The 20,632-nt window shown below is 41.8% G+C and overlaps 1 protein-coding gene across 6 annotated transcripts in view; it reads left to right on the plus strand.

The window, feature by feature from the left end:
* FAT1 (FAT atypical cadherin 1) overlaps positions 1 to 8,692 on the plus strand; it is a 144,007-nt gene extending 135,315 nt beyond the window's left edge. For 3 of the 6 annotated variants that reach the window (XM_064272910.1, XM_064272908.1, XM_064272911.1), the window contains 3 exons: positions 901 to 1,038; positions 5,817 to 5,852; positions 7,342 to 8,692. In XM_064272910.1, the coding sequence (XP_064128980.1) occupies positions 901 to 1,038; positions 5,817 to 5,852; positions 7,342 to 7,961 (794 nt within the window). In that variant the 3' untranslated portion in view covers positions 7,962 to 8,692. Of the gene's footprint in view, positions 1 to 900; positions 1,039 to 5,513; positions 5,689 to 5,816; positions 5,853 to 7,341 lie in introns of all 6 variants that reach the window. The other 3 variants (XR_010318671.1, XM_064272913.1, XM_064272912.1) reach the window with 3 other exon arrangements.
* The last annotated feature ends 11,940 nt before the right edge of the window (positions 8,693 to 20,632 follow it).

The raw sequence follows: 20,632 nt of genomic DNA on the forward strand, positions 1-20,632 counted from the left end.
AACTTAAATGTCTCAGAGATAAACAGTGAAATTACAAGTTCTCTGCGAGCTGTGTTGGTTCAAGTCGAAATAGAGAGTCTCTGTGAGAGATGGAGCCCCTGGCTGGTGAAAACAGTTGATGTGCTTGGCTGCTAACCAGCAGTTTGGCCTTTCAGGTCCACCTGGTGGCACCTCGGAAGAAAGGCCTGGCAGCCTACTTCTGAAAAGTCAGCTGTTGAAAACCCTGTGGAGCTCGGTTCTACTCTGACACACGGGGTCACCATGAGTCAGAGTCAGCTTGACGCAGGGGGTTCTGGGTGTTAGAAATATGCTCAAAATCTGAAGGCGTTTGCTAGATTTGAAAAGCTCTTTAAGTGTCTCGAGCCCTAGACTGAGCATTTTGGGTTGGCTGTGATGTTATTTTAATTAAGGAGTCGAATTTAGTTATGTTCCAGTTAATATTTTACAGTCATCATTTCGTTTTTGTCATGGATACGGGCTCTGAGCTGGACTAATTTGGGCTTCTTATGACAAGTTATTAAAAACTTTGGGGGATATTTGCATGCTAGGGTTTTTTTTTTTTTTAATATGGCCAGAGGGAGAGGTAATATTTATATTCTGGCCTGAAGTATATCTAATGCTTTAGAAAAGCTATATATGCCATTTTAAAACAAAATTTTAATGTCAAAATATCATCTGATGGTGTCCATAAGGGTCATTTACAGTCGGTGAATATTCCAAGAGTATTTTCAGGTTTTTGGGTTTTTTTTTAGTCTTAAAGATGTTTTCCTTTAATCATTTATTATACACGTTTCAGACAGTTGTCGTCAGTGCTTGCTCTGTGTCAGGGTTCAGCAGTGAACAAAACAGGGTCCCCACTCTCCTGGGGTTCACTGCCGGTCTGCTCTCCCTCCCTTTTAGCTAAAGTGGTGGACCTGGATCCCTGTCTGTCCAAGAAACCTCTGGAGGAAAAGCCTTCTCTTCCATACAGTGCCCGGGAAAGCCTGTCTGAAGTGCAGTCTCTGAGCTCCTTCCAGTCGGAATCATGCGATGATAATGGTGAGTGAAGAGAATTCCTGGAATGCCCTGCTTGGCCTGCTTGCCCTTGAGAATGCCGCGGTCATTAGGTTACAGTGACACAGTGCGCCAGGCGCTCTGACCAGGCTCAGAAAGTGCTGACACGTCACTTGGACCGCTTTTAAACGATACCTTGTACATGCCGGCGTGAGCGTCAGTTGGGGAATACATTTAAACCGCTGTTCATGAATAGATCTTTGAACTGTAGCAATTTGTCAGTAGTAGGGAAGAAAACATAGTTAATTGAAAGTAATTTCTGTCCGATTGACTGATTTCATGTTGACTCTTCTGTCACAACAGCAAACATTACAGAAGTTTTGTGGGTCTTCCAAGCCCTCACACTTTCTTGAGCACGCACACCTCCTGCACACACGCACACCTGCACCTGCACCCCGAGAGCGGGCTGGAGGTCTGAGATGTTTGTTGTCAACAGCACCTTTGGTATTACAAGGTCTTATTTGTTTTCTCCCTCGCTCCCTGCGGCCTCAGCTCCCACTTGGATCCGAGCATACTGACTGGGAGCACAGTTTAAGAGATTGCTAGTAAGTTTGATCATATTTCTAATACAGACAGTTTGACGGTAGGGTCTTTGATGCCAAAGATATCTGATTTCCGTAGGACAAATCGCATTGATAACCAGCTTTGCCGTATCAGCACAGACGAGTAGAGAAAATTGGTCAGTGTTCAGTAACACCGTAAAGTGAGATTTAAGTGGAAAACTTTGAATCTTGGAATTAATAAGCTTAGTTTTCTGTTTTTGGACACTAAAATGTAATGTGTTCAAACCTTTCAAATATTGTTTATTGGTTTAAACCTTTCAAATAATATGATTGTTTCTAACCCAGAGGAATATGGTCCATAGCAGAGTCCTTTTCTGAGCTGAAAATCGCCATGAGTACATTGGTGTGTTTCTCCTTTCCAGCATGTTAGGTGTGTTTATTGTTTACTAACGTGTGGAGGAACATAGCTTTGCTTATGACGCCAACATCAAGAAAACAACATGAAAATAATCGTTTACCAGTTCATGTAGTGACTTAGAACGTGGCCTCAGATGGTCTTCATAAATACGTTTTAGAGTCTTGTCTGTGTTACCTTTGGTTTTTAGTTCTCTCCGTTGAGACATCATTCTCAGTGTCCTCAAACACTTCTAACAAGTTATGGATCACATTATGAAAAGTAATTGCCAGATAAGACAATGTGAGGAAAAAATTTTAAAAAAAAGTATATCAAGGAGTAGTTTGTATTTTAATAGTTAGAATTTTAATCATTATCATAAAATTAAAGCCTGTATTATGAATCAATACTCAGTTCTCTAAGGCCGCTGTGACAAGTTACTACAGACTTAGTGTCTTAAAACAACATAAATTTGTTATCTTAAAGTTCTGTGGGTTAGGATTCCAAAATGGGTCACTGGCTAAACCAAGGTGTCAGTAGGCGGCATTGTTTTCTCGAGCTCCTAGTTGGGAACCTGTTTCCTTGCTTTTTCCAGCTTCTACAGGCTGCCCACATTCCTTGGCTTGTGTTTCTTCTCTGACCCTCCTTCCACCATCACATCTCCCTCTGACTGTTTTCCCTTTTAAGGGCCCACCTGGATAATTTAGGGTCGTTTCCCATCTTAAGATTCTTACACTCGCTCACATTAGCAGTCTCCCCTTTGCCGTGTAAGATGACACTCACCGGGGATGAGGACCTGGGCATCTTTAGGGCCATGCTTCCACACACCACATACAAACATGTTTGTTTTGACACGTAGGTGCTTTAAAACCACCTGGTACACACGCAGAAAGGGGACTTACACGGGACACAGCCCGGCGGAGGGCCTGCACTTCTCCGCTGGTTTACCAGCTCACCAGCTGTTAGTCCGTCTACAAAAAGGCAGGAACTTTGGCATGGGGGGGCAAGTAGAACGGGTAAAACCATTTTTGTGTTTATATTGTGTATTTTGCCTTATTATATAGCCTTTAAATTTTATTTTCTCTGGGGATGATGTACAAGTCTATTAAATGAACTCATAAAAGCGGCTTACCAAGAATTTTACCCCTTGAATGTGAGCGAAGTCTTTTGCCCATGAGATGTTGACATAGGAATTGCTTTCTCGTGACTCAAACCATAATCGTAATTCTGAAAAAATTTAGAAATTTTTTTCTAAATTCCAATAAAATGTGGTTACTTTCTTCCTTTGATTAATGATAACAAATACATAGCTTGGTTAGAAAAATCTGAGCAGTATAAGAATGCAGGGATCGTGCATAATTGTGTTACGTAGTTGTGCTAAAGGATTCGCTTCACATTTTTAAACCATAAGGTAGTAAATGTATAATATGAAGAAATCCTTTTTAATGCACTATGTTCTAACTAATGAAGATTTTCCTAATTTGCTGCTTTTGTACCTTTCTATAAGCTTCCGTAGTTACGGTAATACGTCTTGTCAATGCTGTCGTTGACACGGTGAATGAAGAAGGTATAGTCACAAGTGCTCGTGCGTTGTGCTTGTTTATAGTGAGTACGTCACTGCAGCAGTGTGTTTGTGCCTGTTGTAATGTTAATACCTTGTGGTTCTGAGGCGTTTGCGTCCGTTTATTTTGTACAGTTGTGTCTATTTGCAATAGATACCTTGCAAAAATATTTCTGTACATGTTATTTCTTGTTGCTTTTTGCATTTCATAGGGAATTTGCACAGATATTAGAAGTAATCCTCAGGATCTTGAGAACTGCCTTTACATGGTGCAGTACTAAGAAGTTTAGAAGCAATTGTAATTACCAAAAATTAATATAAAGTAACTCTTTCCATATGGATAGGAGTAAGACTAAATAACACAAAGCTTTCATAATTAGCTATAACCGACTCTTCACTTTCGGGTTTTCCTTGGGTATGATCAAGAGAAATGGTTGAATACAGAAGAAGGTACGTGTTGATGCTCAGTTGAGTGAAAATCATTTAGTAAGTTTTGTCTGTTCCAAATCAGAAGGGCAGTGACCACCTCCCTCAAATCATTTTAAATTAAATCAATCCTTTATTAGCACACTGAAACTAGATCGGTCACGTGTGAAACGGCACAGGCTAGCAGTTTTCAGGCTGTAGCGTAAATCAGGTCCCGTGGAGCGCTGTGAGCAGCCTGGCTTGGGGCCTGAGAATTTGCATTTCTAACAAGTTCTCGGTAGATTCTGAGGTTACTGGTCCAGGCGTGACACTTTGAGAAAGGTTTCAGTGTTCCTAGTGACTAATGAGCCTTATGCTTATTTCCCTAAGGAGTCAAAAAAAGGAAGTAGCACCCTGTTTTTACTTGGTGATTCAGAAAGTAATCTGTATCCTGTTTAGTGAATTTTAGTTTTAACGTGATCACATTCCAACACTTTAAATATTGATGGGGTTTAAGGAGGCAGAAATTAAACAGTTACTTCATTACCATAATCTTTATGGAAACGTACTTTTTGGCATATCTAAGAAGTATAGATTCAACTTAAAGTTGAAAGCTACTTGAAATTTTAAGGATTATTGAATGCCTGTTTAGTAACAAAGGTTGTTAGCCCTCTTTTTTTTAAAGCACTTACAAAGTTTTTTTTTGGTAGGCTAAAAAAATTATCTAGCTACATGTTGACTGAACACTTCACTGGCTTATTTGTTTTTCAGAGCAACCACAGTCTTTATCAGTTTTTGGTTTAAATTCCTACACGAAAACCCACAGTCAAATCTTATTCGTTCTAAATTATGTATATGGGTTTCCAAGTTCATTTTTTACACTGTACATAGAAGGCATTAACTTCCTTAAAAAAATCACAAAAGTGACTATACTTCTATGATAAGAAGAATTACTAATGGTAGCTAACAGGTCTAACTTGTGTTAGTGTTTGGTCTGCGTTGTCTTACTTACTTCCCGTAAAATGTCTAAGGGGATTTTCTTCCCCGTTTCAGAGATAAGAACCCAGTGCTTACTCAGGTAGCAGCTCACCCAGGGACACGGGGCCCTGACTGGCAGAGTTGGGCTTTACGTCCGCTTTCTCTGACGTCCCTGCTAAGAGGTCTGTGTATAAAGCGAGGGCCCTGATGACGAAGAGTAATTACAGATTTGGGGGAAAAATCAGTGGTTGTAGCCAGTGTTCTCTCCAGAGAAAGGTTAAAAATGTAAACATAGGAGCTCATATTCAAAATGGACAAGGTTTAGACTTTGAGCTTTCCGGGGTTATCTGTAAGTCTCTAAAGGTTCATTCATGAGTTCCTCTGAATTTAATATGCATTTAAAGGGTATATAATGTGTTTTAAAGTCTGAGTGTATTACGCGGCTTCAGATGTATTTTGATTGTCATCTAAGTAATGTGATGCTGCGGGATTTATGATGTTTCTCAGTAAAGTGAATGTGTAATTCAAGTTTGTTCTCAGTTTACATTTTATTAGAGCCTAACAAAATTTTTATTTAATTTCTATTTTAATTATTCCTAACAAAATTCTATATTTTCAGGCTTAGATTGCCAGAAACAAGGAAAAGAAAGTAAAATAGTATTTGAGTTTCCTGGCAGAGCCTCTAATCCATCATCACGGTCATCTTTTTCTTCCACCCCCACGCCCCATTTTATTTGTGCTGCATAAATTTCTCAGCCATTTGGAAGTTTCGTAGATAATGGCTTAAAGGCATGGTATGTGGCCGACTGGGCCTTTGTAAATAGTTTACATGGTTTTATGCAATTATCTTTTTTGCCTTTTTTAGCCGTTTGTCTGTTTTAATTATAAATGTTTTCTTTTCTTTCTACCCTGCCACCCAAAGAGTCTTTGGCTGCTCCTGACCTCAGCAAATCACGAGGTGACTCATGCATGCCAGTTGTCCACTGATGTTCACTAAAAACCTGGTGAAGGGTTGACCTTCATGCTGACTCGCTTCACTCGTTGGCTCCGTGTATGCGGCAGTAACCAAGGCCGTGACAGCCTGTGCCCTGCTTTCTAAACACGTAATGCCTAACCTTTCCCTCTGCAGAGGACCTGAAAAGTCCCACGTTAAAAAAAAAAAAATTCTATCCCCAAACTGGGAGTTTTTTTTAATAGACTTTTATATAGTTGAAAACGATCCTTAGTGTTTTAAAAAATGACAGAGTCTGACTGTTTTTGTCCGTCAGAAACTGTTTTCATATTTTTCAGTGCTTGTTTAGTTTAATTTGGAGGCATGCTTTGCTGTTGTTGCTAGGTGCCTTCAAGTTGGTTCCCGCTCATGGTGACCCCACACACAACAGAACAAAACACTGCCTGGTCATGCGCCATCTTCACAATCCTTGTTACGCTTGAGCCCACTGTTGCAGCCACTGTGTCGATCCATTTCTTTGAGGGTCTCCCTCTTTTTTGCTGACGCTCTACCTTACCAAGCATGATGTCCTTCTCCAGGGACTGGTCCCTCCTGATAACATGTCCAAAGTATGTGAGAAAAAGTCTCACTTTCCTCGCTTCTGAGGAACATTCTGGTTGTACTTCTTCCAAGACAGATTTGTTCGTTCTTCTGGCAGTCCATGGTATATTCAATATTCTTCGCCAACACCGTAATTCAAAGGCATCAGTTCTGCTTTGGTCTTCCTTATTCATTGTCCAGTTTTAGCACATGAGGCAATTGAAAATACCATGGCTTCGGTCAGACCAACCAACCTTAGTCCTCAAAGTGACATGTTTACTTTTTAACACTTTAAAAAATTGATTGTGTTTTCCTTGATTTGGAGGCATGCTTTGATACCTACCTGTATTAAGATAATTCATTAATTTACTTAGGGCTAGTGAAAAATAGTATAATGTTTAATAATAAACTTACTACATTATCATAAAGGATACTTATTTTCTAAATTTTAGCATATTCAAGATCATTTAAAATTTTTTGAAGTTGCATTGATTAGACTTTTTTAAGTGCAAATTGAGTAACATTGGATATTTTACTAAATAGTGACTTCTTTCTGAAAGAGTAAAATTTCTTTACTAATGTCCTAAGACTCAACCAATCCTTTATTTGTAGAAAAGTGGATGTAAATTAGATGGGAATGCATTGCCTCAGTTAAAATTGTTATTTCCATGAATGTTAGGTGCATACACAAAACGGCAAGTCTGTGTTTTAGACATTGAGTCTAGTTCACTGAGGTCCTCCAGACAGGGCACCTACGGGCAGGGGGATGTCTTCAAAGTGCAGACAGGAGGTTTCCAAAGCCATTAACCTGGGAGGCGTGAATGCTGATGCATGTTTCATTTTCTGACGCTCTGAGCTCTTCGCATTGGTGCCTGGGAGAACACTCACTGAAACCTGTTGTCTTCTTTTCACCAAGGGTATCACTGGGACACGTCAGACTGGATGCCGAGTGTTCCCCTGCCAGACATACAGGAGTTTCCCAATTACGAGGTCATTGATGAACAAACACCCCTGTACTCGGCAGACCCAAATGCCATCGATACAGATTATTACCCCGGAGGTTACGACATTGAAAGCGATTTCCCGCCACCACCAGACGACTTCCCTGCGCCTGATGAGCTGCCGCCCTTACCCCCAGAATTCAGCGATCAGTTTGAATCCATACACTCCCCTAGAGACACGCCTGCGGCAGGTTCTTCAGCAAGGAACTGGCAGAGGTTCAGCTTGAATCAGTATCTGCCCAGTTTCTATCCCGTCGATGTGTCTGAACCTCAAAAAACAGGCCCTGGGGAGAGCAGTACTTGTAGAGAACCCTTTGCCCCTTACGCTCCAGGGTATCAAAGGAACTTCGACGCCCCCGCTGTAGAAAACCTGGCCATGTCCGTGTACGTCCCCACAGCTTCCTGCTCTGATGTGTCCGCCTGCTGCGAAGTGGAGTCCGAGGTCATGATGAGTGACTATGAGAGCGGAGACGATGGCCGCTTTGAAGAGGTGGCGATTCCGCCGCTGGATCCGCAGCAGCATACGGAAGTTTGACGCTCACACTCCCCCCCAAGTGCCTGGACCTGATGAGCCGAGAGACGAGACCAATAACCTTCTGCGTCGTTGTGTGCACAGTGCTGAAGCGCTTTCCTCGGTGAGCCCCAGAGGGCATGCCCGCGCTGGATCACGCACCTCTTGACACGTTAGCCATTTCCAGTGTCCTAACATACTGTAATTGGATGAGATTTACCTTGGCTGTGCCATGTCTGAGCATCTTTTTTGTATTTACATTTGTCTGTTAAAATGAAGTGAAAATTAGTCCTACCGTCTTGTTAGCCTGACTCATGTATTTATGTAGATTTGATTATTTTAATTTTTCCTTTTTGTAAATTTCATGTACAGATTTGATTTTCCATAGTTAAAACTCAGTTTCCAAGATACTGTATGCATTTGTTTTTGGCTGAATTTTGGCGGTGGTAGTGACATTACGTAGCACCCTGATTTTTTTTAGTATAACCAGGGTTTCATTCTATGTTGTTTTCCTCTGACGTATGACATTTCATTAATGCATTTCAATGTAGTCTTTCATTTCTGGTTGTACATAGAACGGGCAAGATCTGGTACATGGACATGTCTGGAATGGGTTACTGTATTTCAGAATTATGCACATTTTTCATTATTGGAAAGTGTAAACCTTCTGCATACCTGCTTAGACCCCAGACACCACGACACAGTTTTTATAGTGTCTGTATATTTGTGATGCTATGGTCTTGTAAAGGTTTTTACTGAAAACTACCATTAGCCAGTCTTTCTTACTGACAATAAATTATTAATAAAATACGTTAGCTTTCCTGCCTCTTTTTCTTTGTATTTATACTCCTGTACAGGATTTAGTTCCTGAATTTATGTGAAGGAAGGATGAACGGGAAGATGGATACACACAGGTGCACTTAGTGGCTGACATTGTACAGCCTTTCCATTGGCAGCACTTACAGATGGACCACTAGGTGGCAGCATACGGCTACCTGATACTGTTGAGAATCTAGGTATAAAGGTGAACAGCTTAGCTGTCTCTTACATGGTACATGCTTTCTGACTAAAACTTCAAGAAAGTTTTCTTTATGCATTTTTTTATTTTATTAGTACTTACTGGCCATAATTCAGATGCTTCTGTGTTCTCACCTTTGTCAATATTTGTCAATAATTTATATAAGAAATGTCTTTATGAAGCATTTTACGTTTCTTTTGTCAAAGAACATATTTCTGTGTGATTTAATGTGAAATCAGTAAAAAAAAAATATATCTGTACAGTCAAAATCCATCCATCCAACAAATTATTTATTCAGTACCTACTGTGTGCCAGTCACTGTGAAATGGACTACAGAGAATCTAGCTTTGTTAGACCTTTGGAAAGACACTTTTTCCCTTTGAGTAAATGCCTTTATTTTTATCCGATGATACCTATGGAGCCCTGGTGGTGCAGTGTCATAAGAGCTTGGCTGCTAAAAGGCCAGCAGTTCGGATCCACCAGCCGCTCCTTAGAATCCCCATGGGGCCGTTCTACTCTGTGCTGTAGGGTTACCAACTGATATGTATACACAGTTTAAAACACAAATAGAGCTTAAGTAAGTATAACAAAAATCAGTGACCCACTGCATGCTAGCTGTAAATAACAATTCTTGAAGCTATTTCTTTCCTTTATCCTTTCATACTTTAAATGATATATTGTCATTTCTTGTCAGGAACTTTATAGGTTACCTGCTGACTGATGTTGGAGGAAGATCGTATCACTGACCAGTAACTTGTATTACACTTGTTATCTCCCGTTTTTTACAGCAGAAGTCTTGGTTTAGTCTATGTGGCGTTTTCATTATCTTGATTATGCAATTATTCACTGCTGAGCTAAGTAGTATGATGCCTGTTTTCATTTACTTTGCAACTTTTACTAAATGATTGCTTTATTTTGGCTTTACTTTTTTTAAATCTGTGACTGTCTCATTTGTTCATTCAAAAAATATTTCTTGGTCACCTGCTATGTATTACATGAACAGACACAAAAGTCCCCTGCCTTTCTGGCACTTACACTGGAGGGATAAAGGGTGGAAGGAGACAACCAACAAATAAAACACGTAATCGTGTCTAGAGTGATGAATACTGAGGAGAAAGGGGTGATCTGGGAAGGAAGGGGTGTGTGGGGAGAAAGGAAGGGGTGTTAGGAGAAGGCCCAAGAAATCCACAGTGACAACGTGGTATTTGAGTGAAAAACAGGTTGATGAAGAAGGGCCTGTGGCTCTCTGGGGAATGAGCACTCCGAGCCCAGAGAGTAGTAAGTGTGACTGGGAAGTCAAAGCAAAGGAGAGAGAAGAGGCAAGCGTGGCCCCCCGTGGATTTGTGACATGTCTCTTAGCACATGATCAAAACCATTGGAAAATCTGCCCTAGTTACCTAGTGCTGCCATAACAAAATACCACAACGTGGGGGGCTCTAAAGAACAGAAATTGGTTTTCGAAGTTTTGGAAGCAAGAGGTACAAATTGGGGCATTGGCTCTAGGGCAGGGTCCTTGTCTGTTTCAGCTTCTAGTTGTTAGGTGCCATTGAGTTGGTTCCGATGTCATAGCAACCCTATATACAACAGAAGGAAACACTGCCAAGTCCTACGCCATCCTCACAATCATTGCTATGTTTGAGGCCATTGTTGCAGCTACTGTGTCAACCCGTTCTGTTGAAGGTTTTCCTTTTTTTCACTGACCCTCTACCAAGCATGATGTCCTCCAGGAACTGGCCACCCTGATAAAATGTCCGGAGTGTGTGAGATGAAGTCTCGCCTTGCTCACTTCTACAGAGCATTTTGTTCATTCTTCTGGAAGTCTGTGGTATATTCAATATTCTTTGCCAACTCTGTAATTCAAAGGCATCGATAATTCCGTCTTCCTCATTCATTGTCCAGCTTTCCCATGCACAGGAGGCAACTGAAAACACCATGGCTTGGGTCAGGCCCACCTTAGTCCTCAAAGTGACATCTTTGCTTTTTAACACTTTAAAGAGGTCTTTTGCAGCCATTTGCCCAATGCAACATGTCATTTGGTTTCTTGACTGCTGCTTCTGTGGGTGTTGATCGTGGATCCGATGAATCTAGTAGCTGCTCACAGTCCTTGGAGCTCCTGGACTTGTGGATACATCTACCTCCATCTTCATATGGTGTCTCCTGTGTGTGTGTGTCTGTCTTGTTCTTTATATATGACACCCATCACAAGTGATTAGCTTTAGGACTCACCCTACTTTAGTGTGATCTTATTAACACAAGAAAAGAAAGCCCCTATTTCCAAATGGGGTCGTATTTATAGGTACCGGGGTTAACCCGTTCCCATCAAGTCAATTCAGACTCATAGCGACCCTATAGGACAGAGTAGGACTGCTGCATACTTTCCAAGGAGTGCCTACTGGATTCAAACTGCTGACCTTTATGGTTAGTAGCCGTACCTCTTAATCACTATGGTACCAGGGTTTCCGGTACCGGGCTTAGGACTTCCGTATTTCTTTTTGGGAAACAGTTCAATCCATAACACTGCCATTTAGTTTTTTTCCCTCTTGGAACCCTTTGGAAACCCTGGTGGCGTAGTGGTTAAGTGCTACGGCTGCTAACCAAAGGGTTGGCAGTTCAAATCCACCAGGCGCTCCTTGGAAACTCTGTGGGGCAGTTCTACTCTTTCCTATAGGGTCGCTATGAGTTGGAATCAACTCGACAGCACTGGGTTGGGTTGGGTGGATTCCTTCTCCGTAGTTGTCCAATCTGCAATGGCACTCTCTAGAACTTCTACACAGCTGTTGCTCTGTGATCAGGGCTTCCATGACTCCTTGAGTTAACTGTGTTCTGACAGAGCACATCTTCCAGTTATTTTCTGAGAAAGTGTGCGTGGGAGGTCATTTTTTGTGACTTTGTGTTTCAGAAAATGCCTTTAATCTACCCTCATACTTGACTGATAGCTGCTCAGGTAGAGATTTCTGGTTTGGAAGTAAATTTCATTCAGAATTTTGAAGTCATTGAACCACTGTCTTCTAGCTTCCAACGTTACCATTAAAAAGTCCAATGTTATTCCTATTTCCAGTTTATTATTTGTGACCTAGTATTGCTCTTGCAGATCTTTTGGGCCATTCTTTTTCTCTTCAATGTTGTGAGATTTCCCAGTGACTTTTTTCGCCCTTTTTTTGGTGTAGGTCCTTTTTGTTGTACTGGATACTCAGCAGCCTTCACTGTGGAAACCCACACTTTGGGAAATATGCTTGTGTTGCCTCTTTGAAAAGTTCTTCCTCTTCTCAGTTCTGTTTCTGAGACTCTTACCTACAGGCCACTCAGCTTGCCAAGGTGACCCTCTAGTTTTCTGACTGAATTCCTGTATTCCATCTCTGTCTTCTTGTTCCGCTTTCTAGAAGATTTATTCCACTTTGATCTTTCAATCCTTCTGTTAAAACTTTTATTTCTGCTGTTATATTTTTGGAGTCCCTGGTGGTGCAAACAGTTAATGTGCTTGTCTGCTAACCGGAAGGTTGGAGGTTCAAGTTCACCTGGAGAGTCACCTTGGAAGGAAGGCCTGGTGTTCTACTGCAATGTCATTGAAAACCCTACGGAGCACAGTCCTACTCTGACACACATGGAGTCACCTCGGGTCGGAGTCTACGGCAACTGGTTTTTTTTTTTTTTTAAATCATATTTTTAATTTTTAAGAGTTTGGTCTTGTTCTGATGGTTCCCTTTATATAATCGACAGGCATTTGTGCTGTTACTTAGTAAGAGATTACATAGAATCCTATTTATTTCTCTAATTGTAGTACTTTGAAAGTTATCTCCTTCCTATTTCACCTAGTTGTTCTCGGAGCTCTTTTTAAATATTCGTTCTGGTTGGTCTTGGTCTTGTTTTCACATTGGACGCATTCCTCTTGCTTGATTTCATATTAAATGAGGCGCTCGAGCTGATTGAGGGCTGTGGATACTGCTTGTGAACTTGGGGGCTTCCCTGCAACACGGTGGGGTGGTCAGCTTGCTTTGTCGCTGTCTGTAGGTCTGTCCTTTGAAGAGTCTCAGTTTCTCCAGAGAAGGACCGTCCATTTCCTGTGTAGTCAGTATTGTTGCTCTGATTCTGAAATTGGCCGGATAAGTGGACTTGGGGTTTTACATTCACTTGACCCCTCTGCTCTCAGGGGAATATTCTGCTCTCTTCTGTCTGCTGGTGTCACCGAGCTGGCTCAGGATAGAGCTGAGGACCTGGAACTAACAGTTTTGTGTACGAATGGGACCAGCAAACAAACACCCTGTTTCCACCCTATTCCATCGTTCAGAGGAAAAAACGCTAAACAATTGGCTTTTTTGCTCCTTCCTGTTCCCAGCTCAGGGGTCTGATATCCTTGTCGGCTAAGGTTTAATCTATCATCCTCCAGCTGCTACCCGTTCAGACCTTCTACTTGCATTGAAGGTGGAACCGCTTTTTAACTTTTCACCCTTTTCCTGTTTTGATTTTCAAGAAACGGGATAGAAATCTAATACTATGCCATCTTCAAACAAAGTCTGTAATACGTCTTAACCAGTGATTCCCGTGTTGGGAACAATATTGGTGTATCAGTTTTCTATTGCTGTGTAACAAATTACCACAAACTTCGTGGCTTAAAAGAACACCCATGTCACAGCTCAAACTCTGTAGGTCAGAAGCCTACATGGCTAGGCTCTCTGCTCAGTCTCACCAGGCTGAAATCAAGTGGTCAGCTGGGCTGCCCTCTCCGCTGAGGCTCAGGGGTCTGCTTCCAAGCACGAACGGTTGTTGGCAGAAGTCAATTCCTGTGGTTACGGAACTAAGGTCCCAGCACCATGGTAGCGTACATCTTCAAAGCCAACAGGAGGGCATCCTTCATGCTTTGAATCTGTCTGACCTGAGGAAGGGCCCAGTCCTTCTTTTACGAGTTCATGTGATTAGGTCAGGCCCACCCAGGACAATCCCCCTTTTGATTAACTAAAAGTCAGCTGGTTAGTTACCTGAACATGGGAGTTCCCATCACACGCACTAGAACCACCCACACTCAAGAGGGAAGGGACCGTACCATGTACCCTGGAGGGTGGGGATCTTGGCGCCATCTTACAATTCTGCCTAAACAATTGGCACTATTTGTGTGTTTCACAATGCTTTGATGTTCTAAAATATACCGAATATTGAACTGAAGACTATTTGCATTTTATTTCATTTTTTTAGAGACACACAATCGTTTGAGCTAACTGGATATGGCTTAAAAAAGTATGTGAAGTCTCAAATTAGGTCTTAAAATAATTACTCTGCCATAAAACCAGCCATGTTGATTAGCGGTGAACACATGTATTGCAGAAGAACCCAAGGAACGACATAGGATTAGTGCATTTACATCAAATTTTTCCCCCAATGACCTGAAAGAAAATTTTGCACATATCCCAAGAGAGGCAGGAAAAGTTGGGGCGCGTCAGTGGTCCCCCACCCAGATTTCATATTGAATGTTTGCTTGATCCCACCACTTAAAATCCTTTTATTAAATTCAGGTGCTTCTGAAAACTTGTGTCGCTTTTTCGGTGTTTTTGGACACTGCTAGGGTCGCTATGAGTCGGAATCGACTCAACAGCAAGGGGTAAATGTCATTTTCACCTGGATTTTATATTTTATGTCGTAGTAGTATATTTGAAGAACATTTGCTATTTCTTACAGTCTTTATCTGCAAGCCTTAGAATTTACCACTTTAAAAGGAAAAAGATTTGCAAATTAAGTGTCCATTAGGAAAAAAAAAATTGCCAGTAAAAAACATTTCATCTTTTAGTAGGCCCCAAGCACTTCTGCCTGTCTTAGAATATGGATAAAACTTTCTACTTTTAGGTCAATGGAAAAAAAAAAAAATCGATGCATATACACTAATCTATGTGGTTTCTTGGGTTCTTCTGTAATAAATGTGTTTGCTGCTAATTAATATGCTTTGTTTTATGTCAGAGTAATAACTGATTTTAAGGCTGACTTCCCTGAGACATTTTTTAGCCATATCCAGTTAGCGTTGTATTCCTGGCTTAATTTATTTTTTTCTTAAGCCTACCTCTAAAGTTTGGATGTTTTTGTCTGATGGTGTCTAAAAATGACATGGAGGAGTGTCTGACCTCCTCTAGCTTCACAAGGAGGAAGGAGAATCAAGATCAACACCCCCAGGCTGATTTCTATGAGGCAGGGCTCAGACTTGCCTCCTCTCTGCCATCTTTACCAATTCTGACACCAATTGTCCCTCCCAGGACACTCTCTACTTCTCTGCTGGATCCAGTTGCTTCTCATCACAGGGATCCCCGGTCCAAGGGACACGCTGGCTCTTCTTCTTTGGTGATGGTGGTATCTTCTCTCTCCTGCCTCTAGGATGGCTCCCCTCAAGCCCAGCAGGACGACAAAAACTGACCAATCCCTTTGATGAACCATAATTACCGCATCTGCACGGATCCGCCCAATCACTTGGGTGGGAGTTACAAGACCAGGCTAGAAAGGCCACCAAAGAGTGATCTATGGCACTGCAGATGGGAAGAGTAAGTTTACTTTGGCTGGTTGCGCTGTGACATATGTTTTTCTCAGGGAACATGTGGAGCTGTCCTACTCTGCCCGAAAGCTAGAGGTGCGCTTTTCTGGTGCTGAAGGAGAAGGAGCACCTTTTGTGGAGCCGCGTTAGTGTTTTCCAACTGCTTTTAATGCATGGGAGGAGGATACTTGACACCATCCAAGTTTTCATAAACCTTCCCAGAGTAACTTAGCCTCAGCTTGGGAAATGCGGGATTAATCCTAAAAAGGTGGGACTTGAAGAAGGGCGCCTAGGATACTCATTGTTCTGGTGATATGAATTTAAAAGGTTCTGCTTACTGCTTTGTATGGAAACACTGGGTTAGGCTGTGGGAAATTGGTATTTTGAATTGCCACGATGACCTGCCGTCAGCTTTTGCCTCCTTTAACACTGTTGACCGTTGGTGATTAAAAAACAGACTAGTAGGGAGCCAAGATGGCGGAATAGACAGATGCTCCCGGCGAGCCCTGTTTACAACAAAGACCGAAAAAACAAGTGAAACAAGTATATTTGTGACAAGCTGGGAGCCCTGAGCATCAAAGGCAAGCTTAGACAACGAACTGAGGGGTAGGGGGAGGAAGAGACTGTGCAGAAGTGGAGAGGTGTTACCAGACCTGAATCGCGGGGAGCCCTCAGGCACCATTCCTGGAGCAGCGGCGGCAGCGGTGGTGGCGGGCTGGTCCTAGCGTTCGGCCACAGTTTCCTCAGGGAGAAGCAGCAGCCACACGGCCCACTCACACCTCCGGGACCTGAGGAGAAGGCAGTTTCCTCGGGGAGAAGCAGCAGCCATGCAGCCCACTCACACCTCTGGGACCTGAGGAGAAGGCAGTTTCCTCAGGGAGAAGCACCGAGACACACAGCCCACTCACACCTCCGGGACCTGAGGAGAACGCAGTTTCCTCAGGGAGAAGCACCCAGCCACTCGGCCCACTCACACCTCCGGGACTTGAGGAGAAGGCAGTTTCCTCAGAGAGAAGCACCCAGCCACACGGCCCACTCACACCTCCGGGACCTGAGGAGAAGGCAGTTTCCTCGGGGAGAAGCAGCAGCCACACAGCCCACTCGCACCTCCGGGACCTGAGGAGAACGCAGTTTCCTCAGGGAGAAGCAGCAGCCACACAGCCCACTCACACCTCCGGGACCTGAGGAGAACGCAGTTTCCTCGGGGAGAAGCAACAGCCACACAGCCCACTCACACCTCCGGGACCTGAGGAGAACGCAGTTTCCTCGGGGAGAAGCAGCAGCCACACAGCCCACTCACACCTCCGGGACCTGAGAAGAAGGGCGCTCTCGGCAAAAGCTAAGGACTCGTGTATATTTTACCGCGCCCCCCCACCCCAGAGCCGGCTTCAGTGGCTGAATCCCCGGGCCTGAGATAGACCTTGGTGAGCACCTGGAGTCGTCCTCCCGGCCTTGGGGAAGGAAAAAATTTCCAACAGGGGGGAAAAGATAATTTGCGACCTCCATTAACCGGGGGAGGCCAGGACAGAAGCGGCTCCTGTCCAGGCAGAAACCACCCACAAACCTTGAGCAGCTTTCCCTTCTGCATGGACCTGTGTGGGCCCATTTCGGGAGAATAGCCCCTTGTTGGCAAACTCCAACCATTTCAGCAGTGCGGTGGAGAGGTAGGTGTTTGACGTTTGACATCGCTTTGCCTATTAAACAGGGTCCTCACCTACCCACCTCAGGGACCTAAGGACTGGTGGCTCCACTTGGGTTGCCCAGCCACCCAGGACAGGTGTCCAGGGATAACTGGTACCTCCCAGTCCTTACAACAAAAACTTTGGGTGCCCATAGTCCCTCTGCAGAGCACACTCTAGGGAACAGAGATGTCTTTTCCTTAGAGACACTTGGGGGTCGGTTCTCAGCCTCCTACCTTGTTCAGAGTATGACCCCCTGCTGCAATCAGATATGGGTATATATGCCAATCACCCCTGCCCCTCTAAGACTGTAGGACAGAGCCTGTACCACACACTTGATATCAGCTATCTGGAAACCTGAGCTGAATTCATACAAGAAAACTGAATGGACTCCTAGACTGATATACCTGATAACAGCTCTAGCCAGCTGGGGACAGGACATCAGAGCTCCAAAGGCAAAAATAATCAGGCTAGCTCACTCAAGCAACCCATAGGGGTATACCAAAACAAAACAAAGCAAGCAGCTACAACACAGTAAGCAAGCATAACCTAATACAATAACTAATAGATGGCTTGGAGACAACAGTCAATATCAAGCCACATAAAGAAACAGACCGTGATCACCTCAAAAGGCTCTCAAAACAATCCAGGGATCTTCTAGATGAAAGTGCATTCCTGGAGTTACCAGATACAGAATATAAAAGTTTAATATACAGAACCTTTCAAGACATCAGGAAGGAAATGAGGCAATATGCAGAACGAGCCAAGGAACACACAGATAAAGCAACTGAAGAAATCAGAAAGATTATTCAGGAACATAATGAAAAGTTTAATAAGCTGGAAAAATCCATAGACAGACAGCAATCAAAAATTCAGAAGATTAACAATAAAATTACAGAATTAGATAACTCAATAGAAAGTCAGAGGAGCAGAATTGAGCAAGTAGAAGCTAGAATTTCTGAACTCGAAGATAAATCACTTGGCACTAATATATTTGAAGAAAAATCAGATAAAAGAATGAAGAAATCTTAAGAATCATGTGGGACTCAATCAAGAGAAATAACCTACAAGTGATTGGAGTACCACAACAGGGAGGGATAACAGAAAATACAGAGAAAATTGTTGAGAATTGTTGGCAGAAAACTTCCCTGATATTGTGAAAGATGAGAAGATATCTATCCAAGATGCTCAGCAAACTCCACGTAAGGTAGATCTTAAAAGAAAGTCACCAAGACTTATTATAATCAAACTTGCCAAAACCAAAGATAAAGAAACAATTATAAGAGCAGCGAGGGATAAAAGTCACCTACGAGAGAGCCAACAAGAATAAGCTCACACTACTAGGCAGAAACCATGCAGGCAAGAAGGCAATGGGATGACGTATTTAAAAAAATTGAAGGAAAAAAATTGCCTGCCAAGAATCATATATCCATCAAAACTGTCTCTTAAATATGAAGGTGAAATTAAGACATTTCCAGATAAACACAAGTTTAGGGAATTCGTAAAAACCAAACCAAAACTACAAGAAATACTAAAGGGAGTTTTTTGGTTAGAAAATCAATAATATCAGGTATCAGCCCAAGACTAGAACACTGGGCAGAGCAACCAGAAGGCAAACCAGACAGGGAAATCCAAAAAAAAAAAAAAAAAAAAGCCCAACACAGGGTAATGGCGATGTTATTATATAAAAGAAGACAACATTAAAATAATAAAGAGGGACTAAAAAATGTAATCATACACCTTCCATATGCAGAGGAAGATACGGTGATACAAAGAAATAAAAGTTAGTTATAAATTTAGAAAAATAGGGGTAAATAATAAGGTAACCACAAAGGAGACAAAATATCCTACTCATCAAAATAAAATACAGGGGAAAAATACAGACTCAGCAAAAACAAAATCAACAACAACAAATATGAGGAAGGGACAATATACAAAGAGAATCTACTCAGCACATAAAATCAAGTGGGAAAAAGAAGCTATCAACACAGGAAAAAAGACATCAAAATGATAGCACTGAATTCATACCTATCCATAATTACCCTGAATGTAAATGGACTAAATTTACCAATATAGAGACAGAGAGTGGCAGAATGGACTAAAAAACAAGATCCATCTATATGCTGCCTATAAGAGACACACCTTAGACTTAGAGACACAAACAAACTAAAACTCAAAGGATGGAAAAAAATATATCAAGCAAACAACAATCAAAAAAGAGCAGGAGTGGCAATATTAATTTCTGACAAAATAGACTTTAAAGTTAAATCCATCAGAAAGAATAAGGAAGGACAGTATATAATGATTAAAGGGACAATACACCAAGAAGATATAACCGTATTAAATCTTTATGCATCCAATGACAGGGCTGCAAGCTACATAAAACAAGCTCTATCAGCATTGAAAAGTGAGATAGACAGCACCACAATAATAGTAAGAGACTTCAACACACCACTCTCAGTGAAGGACAGGACATTCAGAAAGAAGCTCGATAAAGACACGGAAGATCTAAATGCCACGGTCAACCAACTTGACCTCATAGACATATACAGAACACTCCACCCAACAGCAACCAAGTATACTTTCTTTTCTAGTGCACATGGAACATTCTCTAGAATAGACCACATATTAGGTCATAAAGCAAGCCTTAGCAAAATCCAAAACATTGAAATATTACAAAGCATCTTCTCTGACCATAAGGCCATAAAAGTAGAAATCAACAACAGAAAAAGCAGGGAAAAGAAATCAAACACTTGGAAACTGAACAATACCCTGCTCAAAAAAGACTGGATTATAGAAGACATTAAGGATGGACTAAAGAAATTCAGAGAATCCAATGAGAATCAAAACACTTCCTATCAGAAGCTTTGGGACACAGCAAAAGTGGTGCTCAGAGGCCAATTTTTATCAATAAATGCACACATCCAAAAAGAAGAAAGGGCCAAAATCAAAGAATTATCCCTACAACTTGAACAAATAGAGAGTAACAAAAGAAACCCACAGGCACCAGAAGAAAACAAATAATAAAAATTAGAGCTGAACTAAATTAAATAGAAAACAGGAAAACAATTGAAAGAATTAACAAGATCAAAAGCTGGTTTTTTAAAAAACTCAACAAAATTGATAAACCATTGGCCTGATACCAAAACCAGGTGAAGACACCACAAGAAAAGAAAATTATAGACCTATATCCCTCGTGAATGTACATGCAAAAATCCTCAACAAAATTCTACCAATAGAATTCAACAACATATCAAAAAAATAAACTCTTATACGCTGCTGGTGGGAATGTAAAATGGTACAACTACTTTGGAAATCTATCTGGCGTTATCTTAAACAGTTAGAAATAGAACTACCATACAACCCAGAAATCCCACTCCTCGGAATATACCCTAGAGAAATAAGAGCCTTCACACAAACAGATATATGCACACCCATGTTTATTGCAGCTCTGTTTACAATAGCAAAAAGACGGACGCAACCGAGGTGTCCA

This window comes from Loxodonta africana, chromosome 19, assembly GCF_030014295.1.
Source record: "Loxodonta africana isolate mLoxAfr1 chromosome 19, mLoxAfr1.hap2, whole genome shotgun sequence".
In the NCBI taxonomy this organism is placed as follows: domain Eukaryota; kingdom Metazoa; phylum Chordata; class Mammalia; order Proboscidea; family Elephantidae; genus Loxodonta; species Loxodonta africana.